The sequence below is a fragment of the Crinia signifera genome, chromosome 5 (assembly GCF_055691185.1).
Source record: "Crinia signifera chromosome 5, ASM5569118v1, whole genome shotgun sequence".
NCBI lineage: Eukaryota > Metazoa > Chordata > Amphibia > Anura > Myobatrachidae > Crinia > Crinia signifera.
Genome location: NC_139221.1, coordinates 52,905,066 through 52,917,970, shown reverse-complemented (window position 1 = coordinate 52,917,970; position 12,905 = coordinate 52,905,066). Strand labels below are relative to the sequence as shown.

Below are 12,905 nucleotides of genomic sequence, written 5' to 3'. Positions count from 1 at the left end.
AGAACACAATTGTTGGAAATAACCAGTGCTGGTTATTCCTAACAATTTTATTCTGTTATTTGTCTTTTTTCCAGAGGTTGGATGGTCTCTGGGGGAGTTTACTAGCTCCAACTAGCGCTTGTTATATATCGCAAAAAAAAAATCCCTGTACGTGGGATTCCACATCCGTCCACCAAGTAAGGAATTTCGAGTTTCCGGAGTTAAGAATGGTCTCGAAGGTCGCCACCATTTTGCCCAGTAGCTTCAGACATTGCCATACTGATGGACTGGGAGACCACAGAATGGTCAAAACTAACTGACAAATGTATCTGGCCTTCGATTCTGGAAGAAATACACAATGAAGATGAGTATCCCGAATAACTCCCAAAAACTGAAGTCTCTGAGTGGGACACAGCTGGGATTTAAAATCCACCCATGGCTCTGCAGAAACTGAATAGCAGCTGACAGATTTTCCTGCAGCTTCTCTGCTGACTCTGCTTTGAACAAGAGGTCGTCCAAATACGGGATAATCACACTTCCCTACAGCTGCTGCTGCCATGGCTGCCATCATTTTTGTGAACACCCTTGGAGCTATTGCCAGCCCAAAGGGAAGAGCCCAAAACTGCGGATGTAAAATTGCCTATCGCGAAAAGTAGCAAAGACTGATGTTCTTCACATATAGGCACATGCAAATAGGCGTCTTGAATATCTACCGAAGCAAGGAATTCTCCCGGCTCTAGGCTCAAGAGAACTGTTCTCAAAGATTCCATTCTGAAGTGATCCACCCACAAGTGGAGATTCCGAGACTTTAATTTCAGAATTGGTCTAAATGAGTTGTCCGGTTTGGGCACCAAGAAAAGGATGGTCTAATATACAGGACATACATGACACCGGAACGGTTGTTCAAATTTGGCGGCAGAAATAACACCAACTGCCCCAAGTGCCAGGACCCCTCTGGAACTTTCCTCCACCTGTTGTGGACATGCCCTAGAGTGGCCAAGTTTTGGGCGGAGGTTATAAACACTTTGGTAACAAAGGGTATTCCACGTGGAACTTGCACACCTAGAGCGTGTATATTGGCTCTAGAAGAAGGGGGATTACTGAGTAGGCCAGCGCGACAATTTTTTAATAATGTTTGTATGTTGGCCAAGGTGTGTATTGCGCGGAAGTGGATGGCATGTGAAGGGCCAGAAGTAGCCCACTGGAAGGCCTTGGTTCAGGAAACCAAATCGCATGAGAGACATCTGTATTTTATCAGAGGAATGGAGAATAAATACCACCTTATATGGAATCGATGGGGTGACAGGAGCTAAATTAGACAGAATTCGGATAAGACCGATGTTAACCTGGGGAATATGGGTAGGGTGGGTAGGTGGGAGGGGAGAAAAGAATTAAGATCTGTAATATTGCATATTATACTCAAACTGTGGTACTGGTGCTGCGATGAACTAATCCACTTACGGCTGGGTTAATGATAAGAGGTATGAGTGTACGAACAGGCAAAAAAGGAGAAAATGGGCATGCAAGCCCAATGAATTAATTAATAATAATAATTAAGAGAGAAAAAAAAAAAAGAAGAGAAAAGGGAAAAGAAGGGAAAAAAGAGGGGAAAATCTACCTCAGACAAAAACTGAGAAATACCAAAAGGATAAAACAAAACAGGCCGATGGTGGATGGCACATCGCAGCGCCTAGGGAATAAATATGTATATGGCTAAAGGAAAAGTATGTATATAACAACATGTATTGAGTGTAATCTAAGTATATGTAAAAGATTTTAATGAAAAATTTATAAATAAAGATCGAATTAAAAAAAAAAAAAAAGGATGGAGTAAAACCTCTTCTACCTTTCCTCCCGTGGTAAATGAACCACCACGCCCTTCTCCAGGAGAGATCTCGGCGCCCCCAATAGGTCCTTTCTTAAGCGTGCGTCCCTGGGTAAAGGTGTAGGCAAAAACCTCCTTGGGGGAACACCCCTCAGGTTGATCCTGTATCCCTGGGAAACCACACTGAGAGCCCAAGCGTCCCGATACAGCAAGAAGCGACCCAGACCGGGGAGTCTTCGGCCAGTCATGCGCAGGGCTTCTCCTCCCCCTTGGAAGCCTGCTTTTTTGTGAAGGCACCAAAACGGGACTAGGGAGCTTTACCTTTCCCAGCCGCAAATCTTCCTCTACCTGACTGTCCTCTGGAGGAAGCACCCCCTCTAAAGGAGGGATGAAAGGACGAGGGAAAAAAGCAGCAAACCTGGAAGATCCCTGTTTTGCCACCGGTGTGGGGAGAAACGTACTCCCCCCCCCCCCCGCGCCTGTTGCCTGTTTAATGAAAGATTCCAATTCAGAGCCGAAAGTAACTCTCCTTTAAAAGCCAATGCCTCAAGAGACTCTTGGATTTATTGTCGGCATCCTATGCTTTAAGTCTTAAGGCCCTCCTGGCCGTCAAAGAAATGGCTGACACCTTAGAAGCCATTTTGACTCCCTCTTTTCCAGCCTCACAGGTGTATTCCGCCGCCGCCTTTAGCTTTTCATTCAAGGCAAATGCTTCAGAATCCGGCTGCAGTAAAGCACTAAGGGAATTTGCCCATGCCATCATGGCCTTAGAGACCCAGGCAGAAGCAATAATAGGCCTGAGAGTAAACCCAACACCTTCAAACACTGCTTTTAAGCAACCCTCTAACTTTTTTATCTACCGGGTCCTTAAATGCAGCACCCCCTTGCACAGGCAAAGCAGTCGTTTTAGACAGCCTAGCGACCGGGGCATCTACTAGTGGGACCTTTTCCCACAATTTTACATGCTATTCTGGCATGGGGTACAGGCTCAAAAACCTCTTATAAGGAGTCTCTTATCAGGCATAAGGAGTCTCTTATCGGGCATAAGGAGTCTCTTATTGGGCATTTTCCATGCCCCTCCCAGCAAATTCCTGCATGTCTTCATCAGAAGGAAAAGTGACTGCATTTCTGCGCTGTCTCTTGAACACTCCCTGTTGGGGAGCCTTATCCAATTCAGATAAATTCAATGCCTGCTCAACAGCCAAAATTAAATCCTCAGCACCAGGGACAGAGGATTCCCTCTGATCCCATGACATGTCTTCCACAAAATCCCAGTCCTCCTCAGAGTCTATAATAGGGATAGGTGGGGTGGATAAAGGATGTCTGGGAGACACTTCAGACTCCTTAGTAAACTACTCCATAAAAGCATTAATTTTATGCACACTGTGATAGGTGTCCTACATTGACTGTATAAATGCAGTCTCCCCATTAGAAGGAGGAATAGAGCCAACAGAAGGTTGTGAGGATGACAATGGCCCGGGAGATCTCACCAACTCATCTCTCTGTCTGTTTAAAGCCTGTACTAAGGTGGACTCAGACCTTCCCAGAGCAGCTGCCCACGCAGGCTCCGGTTGCTCAGCCCTCTGGGTTTGCACCCCACTTGGCATAGATTCGCATGTAGGGCAAATATCCCCATGGTCCATCTGTTCAGCAGTTAATTTTAACACACAAAATTTGCAGTTAATTAACATGGCCGACGCTCCTTCCCCCAACACAGCAGCATTACACCTTTCTATCATGATTTTTTAACACAGTGCACTATGTCAGGCTATTGTACTAAGGCAATATATACCAGTGTACTTATCTGTCTGCTGTATGACCCTCTGTGGTCACCCGGGATGGCATTGCCTCAGAAGAAACTTGTCACTCTGTCTGCGGTGAAAAATCCCCTTTCAGCTCTGCAGTGTGGGATGAAAGGGCGCCATGGCAGAGTTAGGGAAGAGACCAAAGTCCCTGCTTCAGTGGGGTGGGTGGCTCATTGGCGCCTTTTTCCCCCTGTGAGCTGCTCCTACTAAATGTTTCTTCTATTTCCTGTGTCTCCCCTTCAATGGGGACCACATGGAATTGCCCAGCAGAGCTGAGCTCCTGTAACAGGCTGCAATCTCCTCAGAGTTCAGCCTGTAAACCCATCCAAGATGGCGGTCGCCATTGCGGGGTGCCCATCATGCATGATCCCCCCCTAAGCAGGGAGCCGGCTCCGGGGTCCCCCAGGGTCCAGGAAACCTCACTAGTGAGGAGGTTTTAAGAGCTGTGCTGAGAAACCAGACAGCGTCTCATAGCACACAGAGAGCTGACAGGACGCGCTTCTATCAGCCCCTGCTGCACTGTCAGGGTGAGGAAACTTCCCCTGGAAGCCTCACACTGTGCCTGCACTAACTAAGATGTAATATTAATAAAAAAAAAAAAAAAACACCCTAGCTACTCTAGGGCTGCAGGAGCAGCCCTTCAGCATAGTATCCACTCGGTGGACACCTAAAACAAACTGAGGAATGCAGGGATGCAGAAGGGAGGAGCCTGCCTCTGAAAGCTTTAGCATAGGTGCCTGACTCCTTGGGACCCTCCTACATCCCATGGTTGATCTGTGTCACCAGGATGGATGAAAGAGAAATATGATTTAACATTTGTGTGTAGTATTATGTAATTTACCATGAATTCACTATATTGCATGATATCATTGAAATTGTTAGAATGTTACCTGTTCCAATTCATCCGAAACAGCAATACCTATAAACATAAAAAAAATAGATCAAACATCGTAACCGTTTGACATGTTATAATGGTTCAATGTGGCAGGCTACAAGAAAAATCCTGATATACACCGATCAGCTAGAACATTAAAACCACTGACAGGTGAAGTCAATAACATTGATAATCTCATTACAATGGCACCATGAGATATATTCCGACAGGGGAAATAGCAGCGGGCACCTGTTCAATGCTGTCTTTAAAACCTTTCAGGTCCGTTTTGCTGAGAAAGGTCATGGATTGTCGCAATCACAGCCGTCGTGACCTGAGATTGAATAACCCCCAAATTGTTTATGCTGGCTATTGTAGAGGTACACAGAAAAACTACCTAGGTAGCGTTTTAGGGCACTGCCAGGGGTGTAATGTCAAGTGCAGCATAAGTGCAAAAGTAGGATAGTCAGCCCACAAACAGAACTAATAAAAAACAAGTGGCACTAGGAAATTAGGTGATTGATTGCATATGGCTCTTGTCCACATTTCTTTTTGATTCTTTTAAAGTGTTAATTATAACTATTACTCAATTCATTGTTCTTTTTTTTTTTTGCAATAAATTAGTGTTATTAATTTCCTAGCAGCACTTGGAAAGGTGTCAGAACACACAGTGTATGCTTTATACCCACAGGCCGGTGAGAGTAGCCCATGCGCACCATTGTCCACCTCCAAAACCACTTACAATGGTCTTGTGAGTGTCAGACCTAACATGGATCAATATAGTGGCCTAGTCTGATGATTCTACCATAATGTGGACTGCAGTTTGAGTGTGCATCGTTTACTAGATATGGCACCCGTATGCACTATGGAAATGTTCTGATGGGAAATCTTGGGTCCTGGCATCTATGTGGATGTTGCTTTGACATGTACCCCCTATCTAAATATTGTTGCAGATCAAGTGCACCCCTTCATATCAAGGGTATTCCCTGAGGACAGTGGCCTCTTTCAGCAACATAATGCGCACCGCTAGAGTGCAAAGATTTTTCATGAATGGTTTGACGACCATGACAAAGAGTTCTAGGTGTTTACTTGGGGCCCAAATTCCCCAGCTCCAAGCCATAGAAGCCATACTGTCCAAGCCATAGAAGCCCCACCTCACAACTTAGACTTAAAAAATCTACTGCTTGATGCCAAATTCCACAGGACACCTAATGAAGTCTTGTAAAATCCGTGTCAAGATGGGTCAGAGCTGTTTCGTGGCATCAGGGCGACCTAAAACAATATTAAGCAAGTGGTTTTAATGGTATGGCTGATTGGTGCACACCATTTCTCCTTGGTTCATTAACTTAGGCTTCAATTAATCTATATAGTAAAGTCGACATTATGTGATCAAGATGCCATGTAATAACAGTTGGGACAAATGGCCTGAATAAGCCCTAATCATTCTTTATTTCTGGCACAGACAGAAAGAAAACCGGCCGTGTGCAAATCTGCGAGTGAATAACAAAAATATTGCTATCCGTTATCCTGCCGCATATCCATACGCAATTCAAAAACCATCAAATGATTTCCCCAGTCTGTGCAAATTTGAGTAAGTGACCAAGGCCAGTGCTGATGTCACACGCTCTTCCTAAAACGCCTGGGCATGCCTGCGTTTTCTCTGACACTCCAAGAAAACGGCAGGTGTCCACCCCCAAATGCCAACTTTCTGTTTGACAAATTGCGAGGGGATTGCGGTTAGATCCTTTCACTGTTTTTGTCCCAATCTTGGCTTGCGTATGCATGTTACGATCCGCCCGCATGTGCAATCGTTTCATAAACAAATGGATTGCGAATTCGCACATAAGCGATCAACTCTGAATCAGGTTCTACATGTAATAATTTCTGAGTTTTACAGATGATAAAGCGGATAGTGATAAAAAAAAACATCCAATCAGCTCTTGTCAAGTTTCAAACTCAACCTGTAACTTTGCAGTTAGGATCTGATTGGCTGGTTGTTTATCACTCTCCTTTTAAGCACTTTTTGAAGCTTGATTGAGAACATCTGCCCCTCTGTCTGACTCACACAAAAGCCCCACACCCCAGGAACCCACAAGCTATTAAATTTAGCCTTTGGTCTGAACTTGGACCTCTCCCCATTAGTGTCACTGATTTTCACAAGAGTGAGAGACAGTGGGGGATGGAGAAGAACACCTTTCTCTATTTTTGTATTTAAAAGTGTACATAAGTAGCAAGATTGTTGGTTCCCTTTCCAATAACCTATTTATGCCCAATCAAAGCACCAACGACTGTAGCTGGCATTTATGGTCGGTTCTGCTAGCAGATTATCCCAATTATAGAATTTCCTACCATCACTTATCTGGCCTACACCCCACTCGTGTTCCCATATTTACACTGAGGCAGTCCTTTTCCTGGTACCTAGTGGAAGTGTTCTGCTACTCCTAATTTAACATTTACATGAATGGAATTTTAACCATTTACAATCGGATTGGTGACTTCAGTGGGAGCCTAACCATTTGATCTGGCACTCCAGAGACTCGTCATGAAGCTCACACAGAACCAAACCCCTGCAGCTTAAACTCTCCCTTACCACAGCCTAACCCTATCCCCCCCTATAGCCTAACCCTAACTCTCACTACCAGCCTCCTAATGCTAAATCTACCCCCCTCACCGCTCTGCAACCTAACTCTAACCCAACCTCTAACCCTCGCCTTACCTTAATCCCCCCAACACACTTACAATCAGGATGCTGGCAGCCAACATTCTGGCATTGAGAGTGATATCGGAATTCTGGCGCCGGCCACAAGGTGATATTTTGCCACTGGGATTCTACTGGCAGCATCCCAACTGGAGAGCATCCCTATTATGCCAGTCTGCTCCTGATTTCACAGCAACAACCATGTGTCCATTAGCAGAACTTCTCAGGAAGATACCTTGCTTAGGGCTGGATTGATTTTTTTGTTTTGTTTTTCAGAACGCGTACGGTCTGGGTAGTAAAAAAGCTAAAAAATCGGTTTGTACCTTTTCAGAATGAAGTATAGTGACCGTATACAATAAAAAGATATGTAATATACAAACAGAAGTTACCAATATGTTGTATGGAAAGACTTACTGCGGGAGAGACTTTCCAGAGCTTTCCCCAATTTTTTGCTTTCTTGGAGAATGTGGTTTAGCTCATCAAAATCTTGACTGTCTGGTTTTGTCCGCCAATTCCATTTAGGGTGTTCCACTGACCTGGGTACTGAGAAACAGGAAAAATAAATAGCTGCAATCAAAAGTGCCCTAAAATGAAATTCAACGCACATGCATTTCAATCTTATCACCAGGGATCCATAGACCCCTTTCTTGTTGAAAAAGATGGTGCAGTTACCCTGTCACTGCGCCACTTCTGGCACTTTCTTGTGGCATATTATTTCTGTGATTTCTTTTCGAAATATGGCTCCGATACCAAACTGCCAACGCAGTAGATGCAATGGGTGGCAAGGTGTTCAGTGTTTGCTCAACTAATCCAGGAGTCCTGCACTGTGCACCCACTGCCTATTATTAATATAAGTGTATATAGAACTGTTCTTAAGCTGGCCATACATCTGCAGATCGATTGTCAGATCTGGCTTGTTGGAACAAAATCCTGGTAATGGATTAGAGCAAATGACAGTTGACCATTTGCTTTGAAATGTTGGAAAACTGCCAAAAACTGTCACTCATCCATTACCAGGTTTTTGTTCCGACCAGCCAGATCTGACAATCGATCTGCAGATGTATGGCCAGCTTTAGAATGCTACTCCAACGTAGGAGATCTATCACTGACCACCCACTCTGCCCACTAAGGACCTTTGTACACTGTAATGTTGCTATGGTCCTCCACTAGCTATGGAATTGGCAAACCCTAAAACTAATAATAATAATAATAAAAATAATATTAATGTAACATTCCATTGACTTGGGAGGGAGCAGGTAACATTTCATTCATGTGGAAGAGAGAAAGTACTGATTTCCATTGATTTGAGAGGGAGCAAGTACTGATTACCTAGAGGGTGGGGAGGGTTTGGGAGGGGGTGGATTTGCCTCCCAGGTGTGGCCACTCACTTTGAGACCCCAAATGACATACATAGAATTATTCAGAGTTCTTTTGGACAGATTTTTGTTTGCCATCCAGATTTGGCCACTCCTATTTTGGGATCACTGGGAGCTACGGATACCTCAATGGCCTTGGGCATGTGCACATGAACATTGTGACATGCTGCGTGCCGGACATCTACTTGCACTGTTTGCCTAAAGAAGAAAAAAAAGCTGTGTGTACTTTTAAAGGACAGTGTGGTGTCACAGTGGTCAGTACAGCTTTGAACCATGTGTTTTATTCCGACTAGCAATTTTCTGGTAGACTGTACCGCATACCTCCCAACTGTCCTGTTTTTCGCAGGAACGTCCTGTTTTTTTGGGGACATTCCCGTGTCCCGCCTGGGGCTGGCAGTGTCCCACGGTGTGCGGGGGGGGGGGGTGTCAATTGGGAGCCCCCCCCCCCAGCCTGAAGGGAATAGATGCTGCTATTCAGGGGCAAAAAATGGTGCGTGGCCTGATGTTGTCTCATCGCCGCAAGGCCACATCCCCTTTCTGCAGGCCACGCCCCGTGAGAGTCCCGATTGGGTAGAGACACATGTTGGGAGGTATGTGTACTGTGAGTTTTATTGCTCAAACATGTACACTGTAAATTCCACAAGGGCCAGTACTGGTGTGTATGATAAAACCATTCTCTGTGAAGTAATATGTGGACTTAAATAAAGGTTTATATTGTCCTATGTAGATTCTGAGAACCTGACTAGTTAATCACCATGTAACTTTAGGAAGAAAACAGTAAATGTAACCAATGCTACAGAGGAAACTGCAGCGCCAGCTTTGGACTGAACAGTATTGATGCCAATACTGGAAGGTGAAATGAGTTTAGGTCAGGTAACGATGTTTATCTATAACTAATTACTAAATGCATGTTTACTCCATAGCCAGTCTGGAAGAAGAGAAAACACACTTCTCAGCATGGTCTTCGTATTACAAACAAACCATTCTCACCTATACATATATTAATGACCTGCATCACCAGGAACATGATAATCTCGGTGGAAACCACTTCCCTGCCCAGCTGATTCTGCGTCTCCAAGATAAATGGGTGCAAACCAGGTGCATTTACAGTAGTGTTCCCTCTAAGCTTCTTTTGCAGGGTGCCGCACCCTGCCCGTTTTTAAAACCTCAAAATCCATCCTGCCCTTTTTGTGTGTGGCACTGTGCGCCCTTACGCTGCCCCCCACCGTACTGACATGCTGCTGAGATCTTTCGGTGAGTGCCATCATGTGTAATGGGTATTACAGTGGGTGGTATAATGAGTAAGAGGCATTACAGTACTGATGTAGCGGGATTCATCTTTGCAGGAGATGGCGATGGCGTCTCCAACGCCATCCCCTGCCCCACCGCCATCTGTATGCCGGATGCGCGCGCGTCCCCTTCCGCGCGTCCCCTTCCGACGGTGCTGCCCTCGGTCGCCCGGTGCCCACACCGGGCGACCGCACCCCCCCCCCTGCAATGCCTCGTGTCCCCCCCAGCCCCCTCGAGCGGGAGGCGGATACTGAGTCTCAGTCAGATAGAGGCGCCGTGTTGCTGGCGGATCGCGGTTCGCCAGCAACAACGAGGCCAGATCATCTGTATGTGCCATAATGTGTAATTGTCATTACGACAGAATATGTAATGGACATAGCAGAGTGTTTAATGTTTAATGGGTGTAATCCTAGTGCAGTGTGCAATTTATTTATATTTTTTTTGGGGGGGGGTTCTAATGTATATTTCTAATATAAAATGTGCCCTCCCGATTGAAAAAAGTGCACTGTCCGGTGGTCAGCACCCTGCCCTAAAAAAAACTAAAGTGAACACTATTACAGTATATCAGTGAGTAGCTGAATGTGATCACTGACTGTACAGCTGATAGCAAAGACTGTATTCCCTGTAGCATTCGGACCTATCACTGCCTAATTACTATCCTTGTTGTCATTAAGGATGAGATATGGATGAGACAAATGTACAGCACTAAATAAATGTAAGTATATTATTACATGAACCCTTTGAGTGTATTATCACGGCACCCATCGCATCGTATACCATTACACTAAATAAGGTATACGATGGTATGCAATGCGACGTGATATTGTACAATAAAACATTGCATCGTATGCCATTAAATGGCATGCGATGCGATCGTATACGATTTTTAATTGTACAAACACCCTGATGGGTCCTTACAATGTTAAATGCCCCCCCCCCCCCCATTGTCAACGCCACCCCCAGTATCAATGCCAAGCGTGGCGAGTGCAACGAGCCCGTGTGGGGCGGCGGTACACGTCCTCCGACCTTTTCATAACCACACTATCAATGTCAGCGTGGAGTTGATTTTAGATAGTGTGGCGAGGGGACGCCACACTATCTAGGGGGTATGAAAAGGTCGGAGGACGCGTACCGCCGCCGCTTGTGGGCTCGCTGCGCTCGCCACGATTCGGGTTGGCGTTGATATTGGGGGTGGCGATGACAATGGGGGGCCATTTCACATTGTAAGCACCCATCAGGATGCTTGTACAATTAAAAAACGCATCGCATGCATTGTATGCCACTATATGGCATGCGATGCGATGAGATGCCCTACGATGCACATCGGGGGCGCCATGATAATACACAAGTACCTAAGATTTTTTTAGTTGAGGTTGGTAAGTTTAAATTGGATACTGAAGGAGAATATGGATCCAGAGGAGGGACTGGCAGAGAGGGAGGCAGGGGCAGCATGGTGTGAAAAAAAAAGATCAGTCTGGCAGCAGCATTAAGGAGAGATGAAAGAGTAGACTACTCTCATTGGTTAATGTGGTCTACCCCTATTTATCCCCATATGGTGTTAACCTTTGGTGCTTGCAAGCAAAAAAATTGCGAAATGTTACATTTTTTGCTCCCTCCCTTGCAGGCTGAACTGTGATAATGCATGGCCTTATGATCACATACAAGATCTATCATTGTGTACATTTATCCTACTCGTACATATACTTATAATCAATAGATTATTTTTTGCATATAGTCCCCATACTTGTCTATGTATGCATAAAATAAATCAGTGTCAAGCGCCTGGAGCCAGGACAGGACAGCCTACTGAACTTCACCGTCGTTTGTGAACTGCATTCCACCCAGGTGCTTCTTCAATGGTCCAAAGAGATGGAGATCACTGTAAGGTCAGGGCGGAAGTGAGTATTGCCCAGTACCTCCCAAAGGTAGCATCTTAACAACTCAAGCATTGAGTGCGGCCTAGATTTATGAAAGACAATGCACTAAACCTAGACCTGTTTCCGTGATATGACGTTATCACCTCAACAAGCTGTCAATGTATTTTGACTGATCGCACTATGTCAGTGTCTGACCACGTATCCCCCATCCCCCCCATCCTATAACTGATTTTGGGACAGTGTGATGGATATGAGGTGCCATTTAATAGCCGTGACGGGAAGCAGTGGTCTAAGTGCTCTGGCCTTGCAGAGAGTTCTAATGAGAAAGAGAACATTATACACGTGAGAGGTCTTGCTTCCTTACTTCTTGAACCACCCTCGTATGCTCAATGCACACATCTGCTTTGCTGCAATACGCAAGTAGCAAAGGACCTGCCAATGAGACAGTCATCACCAGGACAGACTCCTACAGGATGCATAGTACTTGTGTAATGAGCAGTTGTCCAGTTCATAAACTGACAATCACTTGTTGCCAAGTATTTTATTCTTTATGTACATCCTAAATGGACTTTCCCATATTCTTTATTTGCTAAAGGTACAAACATTCCTCCTACAACTGGACTCTAAACGTGCTGTTTCAGGTTTATATAATTTTCTTCAATCATATCATCATACTGATGACCTACCGAATCTGCAGCAGAAATGGGAATTGGAGGTGGGTGGGTTGTCTGAGGTTGAATGGAATGAGGCACTTACATGTCCTCGTAATTCCACTGCTTCAATTAGATTTCAACAAATTCAATTGTTTATTCTACATAGAACGTATCTGACTCCAGTTAGATTAGTACATTTTGGTGGAAGAACTTCCGATATATGTCCTAAATGTAAATGCAACTTGGGAACATTTTGGCATCTATTATGGGAATGTTCGGTGGTGAAATTATTTTGGACTAAAGTGCTTCAAGCTATATCTGTAACAGGAATTCCCTTAAATAAGCTAACACCGAGATTTTGTTGCCTTGGAGTGTCTGGTAATGATGTCCTGGATAAACATTCGAGACAATATACAACTAATTTGTGTACATTGGCTAAGGTTTGCATAGCTAGACTTTGGATGGATTCATCAGGGCCTGATTTTAAGGCTTGGATTTCCTTAGTAAATGTAACAGTGCTACACGAGAGAT

The 12,905-nt window shown here is 44.8% G+C and overlaps 1 protein-coding gene across 2 annotated transcripts in view; it reads right to left on the bottom strand.

Moving 5' to 3' along the window:
- The window catches only part of C5H8orf34 (chromosome 5 C8orf34 homolog), a 221,400-nt gene that overhangs the window by 110,550 nt on the left and 97,945 nt on the right, over nt 1-12,905 (bottom strand). For both annotated transcript variants that reach the window (XM_083187222.1, XM_083187221.1), the window contains exons 4-5: nt 7,593-7,721; nt 4,500-4,528 (exon numbers count right to left, since the gene is read on the bottom strand). In XM_083187222.1, the coding sequence (XP_083043348.1) occupies nt 4,500-4,528; nt 7,593-7,721 (158 nt within the window). The remainder of the gene's footprint in view (nt 1-4,499; nt 4,529-7,592; nt 7,722-12,905) is intronic.